Source organism: Trachemys scripta, chromosome 2 (assembly GCF_013100865.1).
Source record: "Trachemys scripta elegans isolate TJP31775 chromosome 2, CAS_Tse_1.0, whole genome shotgun sequence".
NCBI lineage: Eukaryota > Metazoa > Chordata > Testudines > Emydidae > Trachemys > Trachemys scripta.
In genome coordinates, this window is record NC_048299.1 from 212,075,453 (window position 1) to 212,094,175 (window position 18,723).

General features: G+C 39.8%; 1 protein-coding gene across 2 annotated transcripts; it reads right to left on the reverse strand.

Annotated features, from left to right (window-relative positions):
• Positions 1-1,740: 1,740 nt before the first annotated feature.
• SNAI2 (snail family transcriptional repressor 2) lies at positions 1,741-12,976 on the reverse strand. 2 transcript variants are annotated; one of them, XM_034762899.1, is made up of 5 exons: positions 12,702-12,976; positions 10,753-10,886; positions 5,017-5,474; positions 3,885-4,430; positions 1,741-2,951 (listed from the first exon to the last, which is right to left on the reverse strand). In XM_034762899.1, exons 3-5 carry the CDS (start codon positions 5,093-5,095, stop codon positions 2,770-2,772), a joined length of 807 nt encoding a protein of 268 aa, XP_034618790.1. In that variant the 5' UTR covers positions 5,096-5,474; positions 10,753-10,886; positions 12,702-12,976; the 3' UTR covers positions 1,741-2,769. The 2 variants fall into 2 exon arrangements, with proteins under 2 accessions (XP_034618790.1, XP_034618791.1); XM_034762900.1 differs by lacking the exons at positions 10,753-10,886; positions 12,702-12,976 and having other exon boundaries at positions 5,017-5,922.
• Positions 12,977-18,723: the final 5,747 nt, after the last annotated feature.

Here is an 18,723-nt window from a genome sequence, read left to right on the forward strand (position 1 = left end):
AATGGCAACATTTTTGTTGAATTCAGTCAAAAAGGAGCTGGTCTTTAGCCTATTTAGTTTTACTGGGGGCCTAAAGAATTGAAAGTATAAGTGTGAATTGAAACAATGGAAAGTTCCTTTCTAAAGTCAGGTGCGTGGAAGTAGAAGAGCAAAACCAAAATGTTTGCAGTGAAAATAGGAACTAAAGCTTCACAGAACACTTGTTTACTGTCAGAGCTTTACTTTCACACAGATAAACTTCACTCTGAAAAGGCAAAGCTGGCATGATCAAATTGCTTTCAGAGACTTAAGAACTTCAAAGTGAATAACGTGTAAGTGTAGATCAATAGAGTAACCACATGATACTTTTCAAGGGTATTTGATGCCTTCACAGGCTCATTTCAAAATGTTACCTCACAAATTCTCACTGATCCTCATTGCACTTAATTTTTAAATTTGCATACCTTGCTGCTTATCTTTCCTATGCTACCTAGCTACTCCTGCAAAAATAATTTGCCCTAATGAAAGAAGACGGTAATGTTATTTTACAGCTGTTTGCTGTATATGAAAATCTTCATCCGAGTTAGGGTTACTGAAATGCAGTACTTCCTGTGGACAGATATAAGATCTTTTACTGTGCAGATATGCACAAAGAAAATTCAAATGTAATATTCCAAATGCCCTGTTAAAGTGCTCTATTGTAGGAACTAAAGATGTAGATATAGTAAGAAATATGCTTGTGTTGAAATGGCAACTTCTTATTCAAGAAATCTCTTCATTGTGCGCACTGTAAGTCTTATCTGCTTTTTCTATTGATAATGTTATAATTTTACTACTTTTTACTCCTGTTAGCACGGTAGAGTATGTGTTACACCCTTGTAAATTAGATCCCAGTTTGTATTTATCTGAATCGTAGCTGTGCATTTTATAAAATGTCCAGTGTTATTTTGCATCAGTTAGTGTAATGGAACAGCCTTTGTTTATGTCACGCTTTGTCACACTTTTAGAGTCAAGTCCTGGAAATCTCAATTAATCCACCTAAGAAAAAATCATTACTGTTTATGGCTAGCTGTGAATCAGTATATATAATTATTTCTCTGATTTAGTAGCTCAGGGCTTCTTAGATTCTACATCTATAAATACATCCTCACCAATTCAGCTGAAATAGTGTCAGATGTAAAGCATTATGATGCCACTTTTAGTATCTATTAATATTTCATAAAAACAATTATTTAAAAAAAACCTTTGATGCAATTTATATTTCTGAAACCTTCTAATAAAATATACAATATCTTGTGACTGGAATACTATTCTTAAAGGCTATAATCTAAACTCCATGGAATTATGAAATACTCCCGTCGACTTCAGTGAACTTTGGATCAGGCCCAAATTTGTAAGCTCAACGTATAATGAAAAGATGGTCATAAAAGTGTGGTTATTGTAATGATCCTGATGTAATGGGAGCATCTTAACTATTAAAATGCAATAAAACAAAATGTTTCTCTTGGCAATACAGATATTGATTGGGTTAAAGAGAGTTTAATGGTGTTTTAAAGTAGACTCCTTAAATGCTTTGTAAAAAAAACATCCCCCAAAGGATCATTTTTCTTATTCATACTCAACAATCATGAACTAACAATTCATATTTGAAAATCAGTTTCCAGCTACATGTTTTTAATGAAAAAACACTTCCTTTCTTTGTATGTTTCATACTCTCAATAAGTCAGATAAAGTCTTTGCACTTAGGACAAACAACAGAGATCTTACTCAAAAATGTTTATTGTAAAAAAGTGGCTAGAAAACAACATAAAATTCACTTCACACTTTCTTCAAGTTACCTCTAGATGCTGCTATAGGCAACACTTCACTTTCATTCATAACACATTCAGTCATATAAAAATAAAAATATTTACATTATGTCCACATACTTTACAAAACCATTAATAGAAAAGGCACTTGGAGGGGCACTGCTGAAGATATTGCATTTCCTTTGTGCATTTCAAACAAGTTTAAAAAAAAATCATTGTCAAACTCCCATGAACCCCCTCTTTTGCACTTATTCCCGTTTAAAAAAAAAAAGATTAAAGTTTAGAGGAATTATTCCATATTAAAAGATGGGTCAAGCATGCACCAGGAATGTTTGAAGCTACAGTCTTCTTTAAAGGCACAAACTTTTAAAACATGGCAGCTAATTTTTCATACATTCTCTTATGTGTTTTTTCCTCCTCTTTGAACTATTCAGTTTTAAAGCATTTCAGATCATCAATAGAGGCCTTAGTTTTTAATTAAAAAAAAAAAAACAACTAGGAATATTAGACATTTACTAAAGTAAACTTAAAATACTTTATAAGGCACCTGAGATAAATGTTGTCTGGCAAATTCTCTTGGAGTAGGATTTTTATTATTATTTCCTCTTTAAATACTGTTTCTTTGGTTGAAATGGTTTGGCAGGGATGTACTGTTAATCTTTGCAACTTTTCTTAGTAAGAAAAGTCTATGCACATTTGGCTTCATCGCTGAAGAAGGCTGATCATGCTTCTTCCTTATGATCTATTTGAAATGTCATGTATGGTTCTTTCCCCCTTGTATTTCAGAATTCACACTTAAGTAATTTAGCAGAAATACTTAAGCTAATTTGTACTGACATAAGTTCTTCCACTTTTGGGGGGTGGACTAGGGTGAGGGGATGAGGTTAGGAAGCAGAAGAGAAAATGCTTTTCGGTTTCCACTTATCATTTGCAACAGGAGTGGAGAAATGCATTGGGTCCAGGTCAACATTGACTGCATGACTCAGTGTGCTACACAGCAGCCAGATTCCTCATGTTTGTGCAGAAGAGACATTCTGGAGAAAGTTTTGGAGCAATTTTTGCACTGGTATTTCTTCACATCTGAATGGGTCTGCAGATGAGCCCTCAGGTTCGATCTGTCTGCAAATGCTCTGTTGCAATGAGGGCATGAAAAAGGCTTCTCTCCTAAAAAACGTTATAAAAAAAAAAGAGTTAAGCATTTAAAACAATAAGTACCCTTGGGGACAGGTACAGCCCCATTTTCCCTTGGGAAACAAAAATGATTTTGTTTAAATAATTGAAGTCTGTAATAAAAAGGTGAGCAGGCTGCAGATATTACAGTTACTTCTCACAGCACTGCTGACTGTGCTGAGACATTTCAGACTTGTCAGAGAATACTGCTTGGTGTGATCTTGAAAGACAAGCTGCTGACGCTTTCTGCCTCAACAGGTGCAGCCAGCGCCTGTAGGTTGGGCTCCTCCCAACATTTCCAAATGTTCCTTCTGTTCATTTTGGTTGTCCTGTGTTATGTCTAGAGCGGCATAAATTACTTAAGATAGGGGCTACAACTAGAAATGCAGCAAACAGCTGTTCCGAAACAATACTGTGCCCAATGTTACACCAAAATCATTGTCTTAGGAAACAAACTTTGGTAAGGATTTGTTTCTGTTAGCAACATTTGTATTCCTTGATTGCTTCACCGAGCAGACACTTGTATAACTTTTAGGGTTTGGGGTTTTCTTACTGATCCTTGGGTAAAACTGAGCCTTGTATATATATATATATATACACAACACTTCCCAAAGCCTAAATGTGAGCCTGAAGTCACTAGGGCCAAATCATCAGCTGGTGTAAATTGGCAGAAAATGACATTGACTTCAGTGGAGCTATGCTGATTTACACCAGTAGAGGACCTGATCCACGAATGCAAGATATTGTTACAACAAAGTATGAATTTTGTACTTTAATGATGCTTTAAAAATAGCTAGGAAATAACTGTCCAGGTAAATATCAATAACATGTTAGGGACCCTAGTAGTTGCCTAAGACAAAACACGAAAGTTAACAACATCCTGGTGGGATAAAATTCACACATTGCATTTCTAATGGATTTTCTTACCCGTGTGAGTTCTGATGTGTCCTTGAAGTAACCATGGTCTAGAGAAAGCTTTTCCACAGATCTTGCAGACACAAGGTAGTGTGTGGGTCCTGATATGCATCTTAAGGGCTCCCAGGCTTACATACTCCTTGTCACAGTATTTGCAGCTGAACGATTTCCTAGACTGGGCATCACAGTGCAGTTGCTTATGTTTGGCCAGCCCAGAGAAAGTTGAATAGGTCTTGTTGCATAAACTGCACTGAAACTTTTCAGCTTCAATTGCATGGGGATCTGAAAGCTTTGACTGGATTCTCTCTTCTTCATCGCTAATGGGACTTTCTGAGCCACTGTGATCCTTGGATGAGGTGTCAGAGGGTGGAGGTGGACTGACTCTTCCCAAGGATGAGGGGTATCCAGAAAGAGGAGAGAGGTCATTGGGTAACGGGGATGGTAGCAGCCCAGTTGTAGTCCACACAGTAATTGGATTGTAAGCTACTGAGCTCAGGATCTCTGGCTGTGGTATGATAGGCATTGGATAGCTCTCATACAGGTATGGGGAAATGATCACTGGAGAAAAAGAAAGAAGAAAGTATTAGGAAAAGTGGAAAATTACTTTAAAGGCAGTAAAATGAATGCCTATAGGTTCAATAAGTGCAGAAGTCAAACACCATGAACATGATCCAATTATGTAAAGAGGATTAAATGAGTAAAAACTCTACACATATATACTGATGCACACATACATACATACAGTGAACTTAAACAAGCACAATGTGGTTTGGAGGTCTATTCAAAGAAACATGCTGTTTCTAAATTCATGCAGTTTAACACATTCAGCAGCCAAACTTTCAAACTGATTTGTATAGAAGTTAGAAATTCCATTAATAACATGCACAGAACAGGAAAAATGTAAACCCACATAAAATAATTAGGTTCAATTCAATGAGCAAACTTTTTAAAGTTGGCAGTGTATCATTCTGATTGGCACTTACATGTTTCTCAAAAATCAATCATTTTAAGCAGCTAGAAAATGCTAGGAACAAACCAAATCTTGCCCTGAAATATGAAAACTAAAAGGTAAACCCCTTCACTGCCAAGGAATAAAAACAACTTCAGCTTTCATTCACAGTGACATATGTTTTAATCTTATTACCTGTATGAGTGTCCAGTTTGCTGTAATTTGGCTTCTTGGATGAATTGAAATGCTTCTTGACCAGGAAAGATCGTGGCATTTTGAATGCAGAATTTCTCCTTCTTCCAGAATCTCCTTTCAGTTTAGAATAACGGTCCCCAGATCGTGTGCAGCACACAGAATCACTGCTAGCACATTGGTCCCTATAGTATTGTCTGCTCAGCTCAATCCATGCAGTAAAATTGTGTAGTGGCAGTGCAGAGAGGCTCCTTGAAAAGTGCTGTAAATATCCACTAGTCAGGTGCAGGAGGGGAGGGCCAAGGTTTTCTTTTCATCCAATCACTTCTGAATTTGCTCAAGCACTTTTACAAACTCAGCCTGTTTTGCTGGGAGGGTTTTCCTTCTCTTCGCAAGAAGGATCCAATCCCTGCTACAAGTTAAGGATTTGGTTCAGGTTTCAGCTCCTCCCATTGGGACAGCTGTGAACAGAGGAAGAATCTGTTGTCAGAGTGAATTATTCTGGTGCAAAGTGGGTGCACATTGTTCTTTAGAATTTCTGTCTACAAAAATGTGTTAGTTAGAGTACTTTAAATAGGTGGTAATTTCACTGATTTAACTGCATTCTTCTCCTTTTTTCCCTAACAGGGTGCTGGATAAGTCATATGAACTAAAATGTCTCTTTAAAACAAGTCTGGCTTCCAGATGTTTGATAAAAGAAATACAATGGAACAAACTGTTCATTAAGGGCAGAAGGGGGGAACATTACAAGATAACAACTCAGCCTGCAGTGCTGATGAGAGACTTTGGTTAGGAGGTGCCTGATATGTTTGGAAACTGCACTTTGAAAAGTTTTAGTTGGCAAATTTTGTAGATTAACAAATACTTAACCCTCACCTTTTGAGAAATAACTGATAGCAAGATACATTAGATGAGACAAAAGCAGCAGCAACAACATATGGAAAGGCAGTGTTTCACAGCAGGATTCTGGGTTTTGTAAAACCCACGGACTGTGTTTCAGATTCTTACTACTAGGAATACTTTTTTAGTTTCAAACATCTTTAAAACGCAAAAACCTGCCATTTCCTGCCTTGTGGAGATTAAGTAATCATGTCACTCCTTTAACTGCTCTAGCACAGAATGAAATATTTTCTGCCAGTGAAATACTCCTGATTAGCCAAGGACATGTACAGATAATAAGCAATAGCAAAAATGATAAAACCTTATTAGACACACTTCCTTATAGGATTTTTATAGAAAACACAAGGATACTGCAGGCTTTATATAAAAGCATAATCTTTGTTGTGTATTTCATTCAGGATAAAAGTCTTTTAAATGTGTTTTAGTTTTTGTCAATTACCTGGATTGCTTTAGAAAAGCCATTCAGTTACAAGTATGCTTAAGATTTAAAATACATACATATGAAAACCTGGGAAAAGCCTAGAACTTCTAGACACCTGAAGATGTGACAAACCTTCCAAGCTGGATATTATATATACATTACAAACAGTGTTTTGGGGGCTGTTCTGAATAATTTATTATGTATATATATATAATATATACAATATAACTTCCCTCTGCCCCTCCTCCTGTNGAACATTTCTTGTTGTCTTTTGTTACAACTCTTCCTTCCTCCTTCTTTAGCTTAGCTGTTTTAGCGTAGGTGTTTCCTATAGTTTGAAAATACAAGTGATGGCTCTCGCTGATACACACTGGAGTTAGACACTATTAACAGCTGAATCTTTTAAATCAGTTCTTGCAAACAGTGAACTTTTTCTCTGCACTTGTTTTGGCATCTTCGAGATTAAGAAGTCACGTAGCTTGACAAAGCACTTTGCTCCTACAAGTCTTAACAGACCCACAGGGATTTTTTTCCCCCATATCTCCATTCCAACACCTGTTGCAAAAAGGCTGGGGTGGTCTCAATATAACTTCCCTCTGCCCCTCCTCCTGTTAATATATATATATATTAACAGGAGGAGGGGCAGAGGGAAGTTATATTGAGACCACCCCAGCCTTTTTGCAACAGGTGTTGGAATGGAGATATGGGGGGAAAAAATCCCTGTGGGTCTGTTAAGACTTGTAGGAGCAAAGTGCTTTGTCAAACTACATGACTTCTTAATCTCGAAGATGCCAAAACAAGTGCAGAGAAAAAGTTCACTGTTTGCAAGAACTGATTTAAAAGATTCAGCTGTTAATAGTGTCTAACTCCAGTGTGTATCAGCGAGAGCCATCACTTGTATTTTCAAACTATAGGAAACACCTACGCTAAAACAGCTAAGCTAAAGAAGGAGGAAGGAAGAGTTGTAACAAAAGACAACAAGAAATGTTCAGGTTTCTCTAATACCTTCAAGTGTTTTTGCCTAAGTACAGTTCAGAGCAGGATTTTGGGGGCTGGTTCATAGCTGGAGGGTAGGTGTAGACTGGAATCCTGGTTTTTAGAGGGAATGCAATAAGTGCAATGTCAAACAAGCACATTTCTTCCTTGACTCTACAGAAAATTTGAAATTTCCAACTAATTTTTAGCAACCATCCACAACACTGAAAAGCTCTAGGAAAATCTTTTCAGCTGTGGTCCATTTAAGACATTTCCATAACTTTGTTGAATCTTGTATTTCAGGAGGATTTGGAATAGCTGATGTAAAGTACTGTTTTATATATAATCAACCCTTTGTAGAAACTATGGTCTGGAGCCTCACCTGGCGTGAATTGGTCTCGCTCCATTGAAATGAATGGAGCCATGCCGACTTACACAGCTCAAAATATGACCTTATATATTTTTAAAAAGCAAGGGGCCTGATTCACCACTGAGTTACTCCAGTTTCCATTGGAGTTTCACCTTTGTAATAATGGGGTAAAGCAGTATAAATTAATTGCATTTATATAAATTACAAAATCTTGATGTTATCCCAGTGACTGGACTGCTTGAATGACGTTGGGGATTGGGTGTAAGGCATGTTATTACATGGTTCTGAAAGGAAATTAACAGCATGTAATATTTGATTGAGGTCTGCTGTCAAAAATTGGGAGAGTCTGAATGAGGACTGGGTGAATCAGAGTAAGCAGGTGTTCTGCATGTTTATGCGAACATGGATGATAGAGCGCTTGCAGACATCCAGCACTAATGTGCTAGAAAGGAAGATTTGAGCTAAAGGAAATACAAAGGTCGAGTACAAGTTCTAGCTAAGACAGAAGATTTCCTTTCATTCTGGAAGCTGGTGGCTCCAGTATTCTGGAGTGAGATAAATGTTTCTGGCTGCTATTTCAATTGGGAGGCAAAACATTGCACCCATTTCTATAATAACTATCCTTTAATACTTCACCTTTAATGCCTCTCCTGCATAAAGTTATCTGTTAGTTAAATATATTGTTACTGCTGCTGTACAAAACAGGCATATGAAAAACCCATCTTAGCATTCCAGCACCTGAAAACCTGTACAAATACAATGTTTAGTTCAAGATTTTCAAAAATATGAACCTGAAGGTAAGTTTCTACAACCATATTTAGGCACCTACATCAGGCTACTTATTTATGTATCCTAATAAAGATGTAGGAGCCTACATTTAGGCTCCTATTTTTGAAAATCTTGGCCTAAGTCCATTCCTCTAATCAGGACAAATGGGGTAGAGATGCAGAGAATTTTCACTCTTTGAACATGGTATATGTATCCTGAGTCATTCAGTGATTCACACAGAAGTGTGACACTTTCTGAGAACCAGTGCAACTTCTCATACTTCACTTTTTGGACATGGGCCAATGCCAGCACTAGTACATCAAAGGAATAGAATGGAAAAAAAAATAAAAACAATCCACCTGGCAACTCCTCCAAAGAAACAGTTCATCCCCTCTCTAAGCATCAATTATTAGCAAGATCATGGATTGGAAAATAATAATTAACTGCATGAAATATAACAGTACCAACAAACATAATCAGCTTTAAACCTTCAAAACTGTCATTGTATGTTCAGTTAGCACCTGTAGAGTAAAATATTTTTCTCTGATACCAGACCCAAACCTTCAAAGTGCTGAGCACCTCACAGGCAGCGCTCAGCATCCTCAAATTCCACATAAGTCAATATTGCAAGGTACTAAGCCTAGATAGCCGAGAGGCATTCAGCAGCTCATAGGATCAGGCCTCATGGTGTGTACCAAACGTACTACATTAGATTTAATCATGCAGGTGCTCACTTCATCCCAGAAGGGGATAAAAACAAAAGTATCTGGTAAATGACTGTTTTGACTGCAATGTAGCTCTTCTATTTCGCAAGTCGTTTCAAACTTTTAGGAAAATTCTGTAGCTCTAATATGAAATATGTATGGTGTTGTAACGCTGATGAGTCCCCTGTTACCTGAAAATAGGATCAGTTTTCAAAAGCCAGTTGAGCTGTAGAATATATCCATCAAGTGTTGTACTTAATCCGTGCTTTCATATTTCTCCTATAGCACCAGCATTTATATTCTCGGAAAGAAGAACAGTGACGTGGGTGTTGGAAGCAATAAAAATTGGCCCATTATTGAAATAAGTGTGAGCTGCAAATCCAAACTGCCCCTGTGTTTTGGGCAGTTCAGATTTATGGTTCCGGTTGAGGCCTATTACAGAGACAGTGGCTGAGTCACAAGTCTCAGATCAGAGTCTCAACTTTTGAAAAGTTAAAGGGGCTTTGAATCTGGGGTATTGGTTGGAGCCTATCTCTAGTATTCAGAGCTATAAATAGTGATTGCTTAGAAGAGACTTGCCTTTATTAATAAGATGCAATATTTGTTAGTTATTCCGTTACTCAATTTGTAGCAGATAGCTTCAATAAGGCTAACTTCTGCACTCTCTCATTTACACCTGTGCGACTTCACTGACTTCAGAGGATGTAATTTAGAGCAGAATTTAGCCCATAATGAATGAAACTTGTCATAGTTCAAATTTTCCTCCAGAGTTGTTTCTACACAGGGATATTTTTAACAATGGACTAAATTCTGCTCTCATTTCCATCTGTGTAAATCGATATAATTCCATTGGCTGCTGCTGAGTTACTCCAGATTTACAAATGCATAACTGAAATCTGATTCTAGCCCAATGCATTCTAAATCTGTGTATATCTATAGTACCTCTATGACAAGTATTCATTAAACAGACGTGTTCTATGTCAGAGTGAAATAATTTACTATGGAAGGCAATGCTTTCTGCATCATATTGACTTTTACTAATCTTCCAGTATGCAATTGGTAATTGTTTCATAAGAAGAACAAAGGGTTTGAAAATGCTGAACCTGTAAAATCCTTTACAGAATAAACAGTTAAATAAATATTACATGGTTGGAAAGAGACATCTGCTGGACATAACTACAACACTCAACTTCTCTGTCTCTAAGGGAACATCTGTGCCAGTCATACCACTCAGTGGCCGATGAATGCATTGCACTTACATAATCATCAAAGTATAGTCAGATCCAGTATAAATTGGAACCTGATTTGCTAGAGAGCAGAACTTGTTTTGTCAAATATCGAATCCATTCACAAATCCTTAATTTAAAAAGTGGAGCATGATTTAAAATATTCGAGATTACATTAGCAGAATGTTTTTGAACGTTTGACTTTGGTATAAAGTGAGTTCTGAGCTACTGTGTGTTTCTTTTGTTGTTAACTGGTATTTCTAGGAGAAAGACAAGAATTGCATTCAGTCAGGCATCAGAGGGCCAGAATCTGCTCTCAGCTACACAAGTGTAAAGCTGCAATAATGTAATTTACATCAATTTAATTACAAATACCTAGTGTGGCGTTGCTTGAGAAATCTCTGCCCTGCATTAGGCTTTGTCATCCAATTTACTGGGCACTCAAAATCACCACATTTCGAGTCACACTGTGCACTTCAGAGGTATTTACACTGTTGAAGAGAAAGACCCTGAATACAGAAAAATTCAGAAAGATGAAAATTGTACTGTTGGCAACAAACATGAACTAAATAGATGATCTAATACATCCTGTATCATATGTCACCTCTATGACTTTTTGCAATTATGATTGTTATTATTTATTATGTATATTAGAGTAGCCTCCAAAGGTCCCATTGATTGGGCCCCATTGTGCTAGGCACTATAGACCTACATAGTGATAGACAATCCCTACCTCAAAGGGCTCAGTGTCCAAATAGACAAGACAGGTAATGGGTTGGGGAAAGGAAGTATTATTATCCCCATTTTTAAAATTAGGAACTGATGCAAAGAGAAATTAAGAGTGAAATTTTCAAAAGTGCCTATGTGACTTGGGAGCCTAAATCCCATTTTCAAAAGTTACATATGGTACAATTTTCAAAAAAGTGCCTACATGACTTTTCCGAGGTCAGACAGGGAGTCTGTGGCTGCACTGAGAACTGAATTCAGATTTCTTGAGTCCCATTCTGGTGCCTTAACCATCTTTCCTCTGGGAATTAAAAAATTAACCCCCCCCCACCTCCATGTTTACATATTTATGTATTTCAATGTATACTAATACACACGCACCTCTACAGTAATTGCTTTCAGCACTATTATGATCATTAGAATTGCACTATCAAAAATAAGTTAGCATATATATATATAATGAAAACATAACATGGCATAAATAATATAATAATGTGCCCTGTGCAGCAAAAAATAAAAAATTGTTTAGTAATACATAATAAATCAGCTAAAATCCCTTAATCCTGCCCCAAACCCCTCCTCCTGAAATGTATCTATTATTTTACGTGTTTATTTAGCTCAAATGTTAAAAAGTCCAGGACTCTAGGTGACTTTGACATATACTAAAAATACAATCCAGCTAGTACAAACAAAAATAAATGCAGTGGCCTCCCTAAAGGGAAAAAATAAATTAAACTCCCACCACAGATTTCAACCCTCAGCACACAAATCCCAGCACTCTGTGAACTCCTCACTTCCCCTAAGACCTGGGAAAAGAGATGGGCTTAGGAGTATGCCCTGAAGGTCAACTGATTTGGACTATAAGCGAGCCCCAGACTTGAAGATCCCTCACGAAGAAAGACATACCAATGGCTGCCTTCCTTTTAAACCAAAGGAGAACCAGCTCAAGCACCTCTGCAGCCAGCTAGGACTTCACAGGTCAAAACCAAAACCTGAAACTGGGTCTGTGCCATGGCTTAGGAAGGTGATCTCTGAGTGAACAGGGCCCCAGAACATTTAAAGGTTTATAGATTGCTTTGCATTGTATTTGGGTATAAAGAAGTAGGCAGGGCAGACAGCAGAGCACAGATGTTATGTACTCATAGCAGCTCAAGAGCTGAATTGTTACATTTTTATCTTCGTGGATCTTTGAAGTTCTTTGCAACACAACCCAAAGCAGAGTTTGTTGCAGTAATCTAGCCCAGTGGCTACAAAGAAATGGTTTACAGTGTTGTGGTACCCATTAGGTAGGGACTCTTATATCTTCCAGGCCAACCATAAATGGGAAAGGTACTGCATGCTGTAACTGCCATCTGCAAAACCAGGATGAGCAATATAGCTCAGAGATTTAAACATACTGTCTAGATCTGGTTGAAAAAAAGGTGCAAATTTATTGTCTCCAGTTTTACCACCTGAAATTTCAGAATTCGTAATCCCAATGAAATTTCAAAATTCAAACAATTTCAACCACTTCTGCTGTTACACTCTCAATAAAAGGTGCACTCACAACCTTCATTCATTCATCCAAATGCATTCAGCTAATATCATTTTTGTCTTACCTGAGTGGAGTTTATGCCAGTTTGCCCCATCCACATTCCCACCTTTGTCAGCCAATGAGAAAAAAATAAAAAATAATAAATTGATTTTTTAAAAACTAAGATTTAGATTTAAGTGTCACCCCCATATGGATGCAATTGGAGGCCCAACACCTCCCTGTCTCTCTTGGTGGATGAGTATGCATGTAGAACAGGCAGGATGACAAGAGGACACAGTGCAGAGCCCCACATTATGAGCTCCCACAGGGAGGAGAGGATGTAGCCACTATGACGTTCTGGGGCCTCTTGAGCAGGAATTAACCAACAAGGCTGCAGGCAGCTCAGCAAAACTACATACTCAGTAGGCTGCTGGTTGAACTAACAAAACCAGCAATCTGTGGTTGATGATTTACTTCTGTAAAGTATGATATGTATCCATTGCTAGACGTAAATGAACAGTCACAGACAAGAATACTGCTCCATGCTGTACCCTGCCCTGCATTGTGGGGAGATTTTCAGTAGTATCCCTCATTAGGGTATGCTGAAGAAGATGAGAGAATCAGTGATGTGTGAACCTCTCAAGATTCCCATCCCTAACTTCCACAGGTTATCTAAACCCCTTTGCTTCTACATGGGGCCAGGGTCAGGATTTACAGAGAAATGATGTTCCAGTGATTGGGACACTAGACTAGGATTTGGGAGACCTGAATTCAAGACTCTGCTCTATCACAGACTTCCTGTATGACTTTGGGCAAGCCACTTAGCCTCTCTCTGCCTCAGTTCCCTATCTGTACAATGGGGATAATAGCACTTCCCTGCCTCACAGTGGTGCTGTGAGAATAGATCCATTAAAGATTGGGAAGTATTATCATAACAGGGCCATGTAAATACCTTAAATTAATTGGATTTACAAAGTCTGGGACACAGTTTAAAAGTGGAGCAAGCATGCGACTGGGTAACTGAGGCGGGGAGAATGGGAAGACAGAGTCACAGCAAAGGTTCGGGAGTTTTTCTTCCACTATCTGGTTCTCCAGTTGCTGAAGAAAAAGTGGTGCAGCACCCTGCTGCCCCCCATTCTCTGTCACACTGCCACTCACTCACGCACTTCTCAGTCTACTGCCAGGAGATGTCAGAACATCTGTGGGGAGGTGTGACGGAGGTGGGCCCTGGATGTTGAAACTTGGCCTTTGGTCATGTGCCTCAGAGCAGAGCTGAGAGATAGCCCCGACAAAGTACCATCCCTATCATGTGTGTATTGCTTAACTTCATGTGTTGAAATAAAAACAGCATTTTTGTTGCAACCACAAAGATCAACAGAAGAAATGTACCTGGCAGGATTTACTTCAAAGCAGTTACAAGAAGGGATCATAGAGAAGACAGGCAGCCAGCTCTTTAAAAAATCCAATTCTCAATTATTTTTCACATTTATTACCATTTTATTTTCCTCACTTGTAACATTTTAATTAGTGGGTAAATATTTGTGTGGGTGATGTAAGGCACTGACTGTGCTAGGAGCCTGAAGCTGTCTATTTATTCATAGTTTATTTATCTTTGTCCAGGGTTGACTGCTTTGACGTGAGGTGCAGCCGCATTGCTCTGTCAGTGACATCAGTGGGCTGGAGAGAATGTTCCCTAGGGAGGTGAAAGGTAATTCAGGCTTAAGTTTAACTTGGTCCTGATACTCTGTCAGCAGTGACTTCCAGACTACATAAAATCTGTGGGGTAACTTTTATTACTTGACCACTTACCCTTAAAAAGTTATCTGAGGAGCCCAAACATAACTATGTGGCTTAGGACAGTGTCAATAAATACATGAATTAATAGAGAAATGCATTTAGAACATACTGGAAATCAGAATGAGTGGCACTTTGTGAAGGTAAACCTCCACCGTTCTATAAAACCCCTATAAATCATCTGGGTCCGATATACAATCCAGAAATTTATTTAGGGTTTATTGTTTATGGATCGCTTAGTTGGGAATGTGGCCAGACAACTGAGCAGCTTTTATGTTGAGGACACTATACGAACATTTAATGTGAATAAGACTTCCCAAAGAGGGGGCAGGAAAAGGATATATGGGGAAAGCACATATGTGAGCAGGAAATGCCAGCAAACTGAATACAAGCAAAAAGGACCCATTTAGAGAACAAAGTCTACCAAAAAAATGTGGGGCTCTTTCACATGGCAGGTTCCAAATGAACCAATCCATTCAATTCTGGCTGAATTCAGTGTCTTCCCTTTGTCCCCGATCCTGCAAAGACTTAACGTACGTACACTCTGCAGAGTTAACTTGCATTAGCTACACTCAAGTTACTCCTCACATGTTAGCTTAGCTTGAGAGCAGCCACTCTGCAAAATTACACTCACGCTGCACAGCGGGGTTGCGTTAGCCGCTGACGAGTTGTGCTGATGCAAGCTGTAGCCTGCATCCCTTGATAGGCCAGCCAGCCTGAGTTAAAAGCACCACATGATCAAATTAAAGGGCTCTGCGTGTGGATGGGACTTGAATTAGAGCCAACACTTGAGTTATAACTGTAGTAAAGACAAACTCTTAAACCCATGCTTAATTTTAAGCATGAGTAGTGAAGTCAATAGGGCTACTCACATGCGTAAATCACTGCAGGATTGGTGCTTCACTTCCTTCAAATGTCTCCTAAAAACCCACTGTTTCAAGGACTTCTTCCTTCCCAATCCTCTTCATCAACAAACTCTACATTCCCTCTTCCCTAAACTTGCATTGATTAGTCTTGTCTTTTTTTAGTTTTAGTTGTAACTGTGCACTGGCAGGTGCAGATTTTACTGAATGGAGAAAGCACTGTGTAAATGTACAGCACCATATAAATCTATCTATCTTAGGTACTTATATGACCCCATTACCATAATATCTGAGCTCATCACAATCTTTAATGCATCTATTCTCACAACACCCCTGCAGTAGGGAAGTGCAACTATCCCCATTTTACAGATGGGGACCTGAGGCACAGAGACCTGGATCCACAAAGGGACCTAGGCATTGTAACACAGAGCATTGCAAGGCCTAACCTGTAGGCAGCTAGAAAATCACTGGAACAACACCGTGATCCACAAAGCCTGAGTTAGCTGCGTATGCTTCCTATACAATGCCTGGGGAGAGACAAGTGCCTAAGAATGGGATCCACAAAAACAAGTACACTATGTGGGGAGCTGCTAGCCAGTGAGAAATGCTGAGGAGCGGGGTATATCATAAGCCCTACCCCTCTCGGGGAGGTAGGTTACTAAGTCTGGGCTGCAGGGAGGTGCCTATTGCTGCTAGCAATCCACGGCTCGAAACCCTCTCCTGGAATCACATGCCTTAGGTGACTAAGCTGCATCTGCAAGAAATGCCAGAGAAGAAGATGGTGCTACTGCCTTCCTTTTAACTTTTAGGCCAGTGGTTACAGCACTTGTCCAGGTTGTGGGAGACCCAGGCTTAATTTCCCCTTTTTGCCTGATGGGAGGAAGTATTTGAACAGGAGCCTCCCACTTCCGAGTGCTTTATCCCCTGAGCCATGGGATGTTCTGATGTGGGTCTCCCACAATCTCTTCTGCTGAAGCTGTTGCACTTCGGATAAACAATTAAATAGTCAGCGGAACGGGGACCCTGGGTCTCCCAAATCCCAGGTGAGTGTACCAACCACTGGGCTAACAGTTCTAAGGTGGTAGCACCACCTCCTCATCCTCCAGTGGCTGGATTTTGAATGGGGCCTGATTCAGTGCACATACTCAGAGGACGCCTACTGGATAGATAGGCTAGCTAGGCAATCACCAGCCTATCTTCCCCTGGGTTGTGGGTCATGGTAGGGTTTAGGTACAACATAGTTGTTTGCATGCCTAGAGGAGGGCAGCAGTGTGCGTGCCCAGAAGCAGAAATGTAGATGTCTAGGGAAGTTTTACAGCTGAAGAATAGGCAGTGAGTGAGTTTAGGCACTGATAGGGTTAGATAGCAGCTGAACAAGGCTTTTATGGATCACGCTGGATCTAAATCTAGGCTTTAGACACCTATTAGGGGGAAATAACCAGTCCCTTTGTGGCTCTAGGCCTCAATGGCTTGCTCAAGGTCTCATAGGAAGTCTGTGGTGACTCAGGGAATTGAATCCAGGTTTTCCAAGACCCAGGCTTGTGCCCTACCTGCTGGACCAGCCTTTCTCTTTATCCCATTTCCCAAAGAAAAGCTGTAAGAACTGGGCCAGAGGATCACTACACACTATCAGTTGCTCAGTAGCAAAGGAAGAGGGATCCATGGCAAATGAGTTCTTCAGAGGCACAGTGACTGACTAACACATTTTGCACAAATTAGATCAGGGAAGCACATTACTCAGTCATTTCTTACTGCTACCTGGGACATCAATTGACATGAAGAAATCTGGTAAGAACTTAGAGAAGCAATCTGCTTTCAGGATATGAGCAACATCCGAGGAGACATAATAGTGCTAAAGATCAAGGGAGTCTGCTGTTAAATACCATCAGTACTGTTAACAAAATTACCAATGAAGAAGAAGAAATGAATCCATGATGAATAATAATATACTGTCTCAGGTAAGTCAGAGCCATTGTCTCTGCAGTAATTAACTGCTTGGATGATATGTGCTGGTAATGTAACCAGAACATAGCAGTGAACATGCAATGATTACACTTGCTTTCAGATTGAACAGAAATTGAACAGCTGTTTGGTGCCGTAGGTAAATTAAATGTACTAGTCAGTCAGTTGTAAAGATCCAATTTTAAAGTGAAGCCATAGTGTCACAAGAAGATGAGTGTGCAGGCTGAATGTTTAAGGAGCTGATTCTGCAAAAAGATATTGCCACTTTGTGAATGCTGCCCCCTTCTTTGGGAAACCCCCTGGGCAGGGGCTCGAGGGGAGGAGGTTCTCCTCAGGGAGTTTTCTCACCAATTGTTCTGCTGAAGGGAGCAGAAGGTTGAAATAGGATTTGTTTCCCTCCAATATGGAAAAAAGTTGTCATGCTGGCCTCTATATCCTGCAAATATATCCCAGCTCTCAGGGTTCCCAGGGAACCAGTCATAGATCTGGGCCATCTGTTCAGAGGAAAGGGGCCTCGTGCAGCCAGTAGCAGCCCCCAGGAACACCTTTAAAGGGAATCAAGGAAGAAGGGCAAAATTAATACAGCTTAGGTCTATATTATCATTCCAGCATGAACTCTGCAGAGGGGGATTCTTCATGGGCCCCTCTAACCCTAATTCTAGTTTAAATTCTCCCCATGTTGGTCCACCCTGATATATCCACTACATTGAGGGCTGGAATAAAGCTGCTCTGGCACCTCATTTTATTAGCTTTACCATATCTCTGGGTCCTGACACCTAGCACAGGACAAAGAATATCCAGCATTGTTTAATCTTATGTGATACCTTATGGCCTCTAGCTAAACTCCTAGGAATGGTAAGTAAAGGGGTATTGTTGCCGGCACAGAGGGCCCGAGGGGGCAACAGCGGGGTTCGTTGCCCAGTGTGCTTCGTGCCAATGAACACACCAGGGTGGAGAAGCAAAGTTTATTCAAGAGCTCTGAATAGGCACTAGGAGACCAGCATGTCTCAAATCAAGCACACCAACATAAGCAGTTTTTCTCTTTTTATACTTTACTTTCTCCCCCCTTTCTTCCCTACCCCCCCCTTCCTCCCTTTCCCCCTCCCTCCTCCTACAGCAGTTACATTTAAGCAGTTAAGTCATCTTGGCAGCTATAAGTCTAGCTTGTTAGTAACTCTTCTTTGAACCGTTATCTTGCCCTTTTCCCTTTGATCTGTTATCTTGCCTTTCAGCCAGAAGCATGCAGGCCTTATTACTATCGCTTCCCAGCTGCTGGCCTGTGAGGTTAGTAAAGTTTAACATGCAGGGGCTTCGGTTCACTTTGGCCTAGAGCGGGGGGGCTTCATCGACTCTCGTGGTCTTCCAACCCCCCGAGTTACCTAGGGTGATGCCTAGTGACACCAACAGTATCATTGATCTCTCTGATCGCAGGAGTCACCACAGCTACCTGCCCTCACTGCACAGGGACTGCCAAGACTCGGTCAGGGG

Coding starts and splice junctions, on each gene's coding strand:
- SNAI2 (XM_034762899.1), bottom strand. CDS start 5,095: ATGCCACGATCTTTCCTGGTCAAGAAGCATTTCAATTCATCCAAGAAG. Junction 4,431..5,016: donor CAAACTGGACACTCATACAG/GTAATAAGATTA, acceptor CTTTTTCTCCAG/TGATCATTTCCCCATACCTG. Junction 2,952..3,884: donor ACACATCAGAACTCACACGG/GTAAGAAAATCC, acceptor AACGTTTTTTAG/GAGAGAAGCCTTTTTCATGC.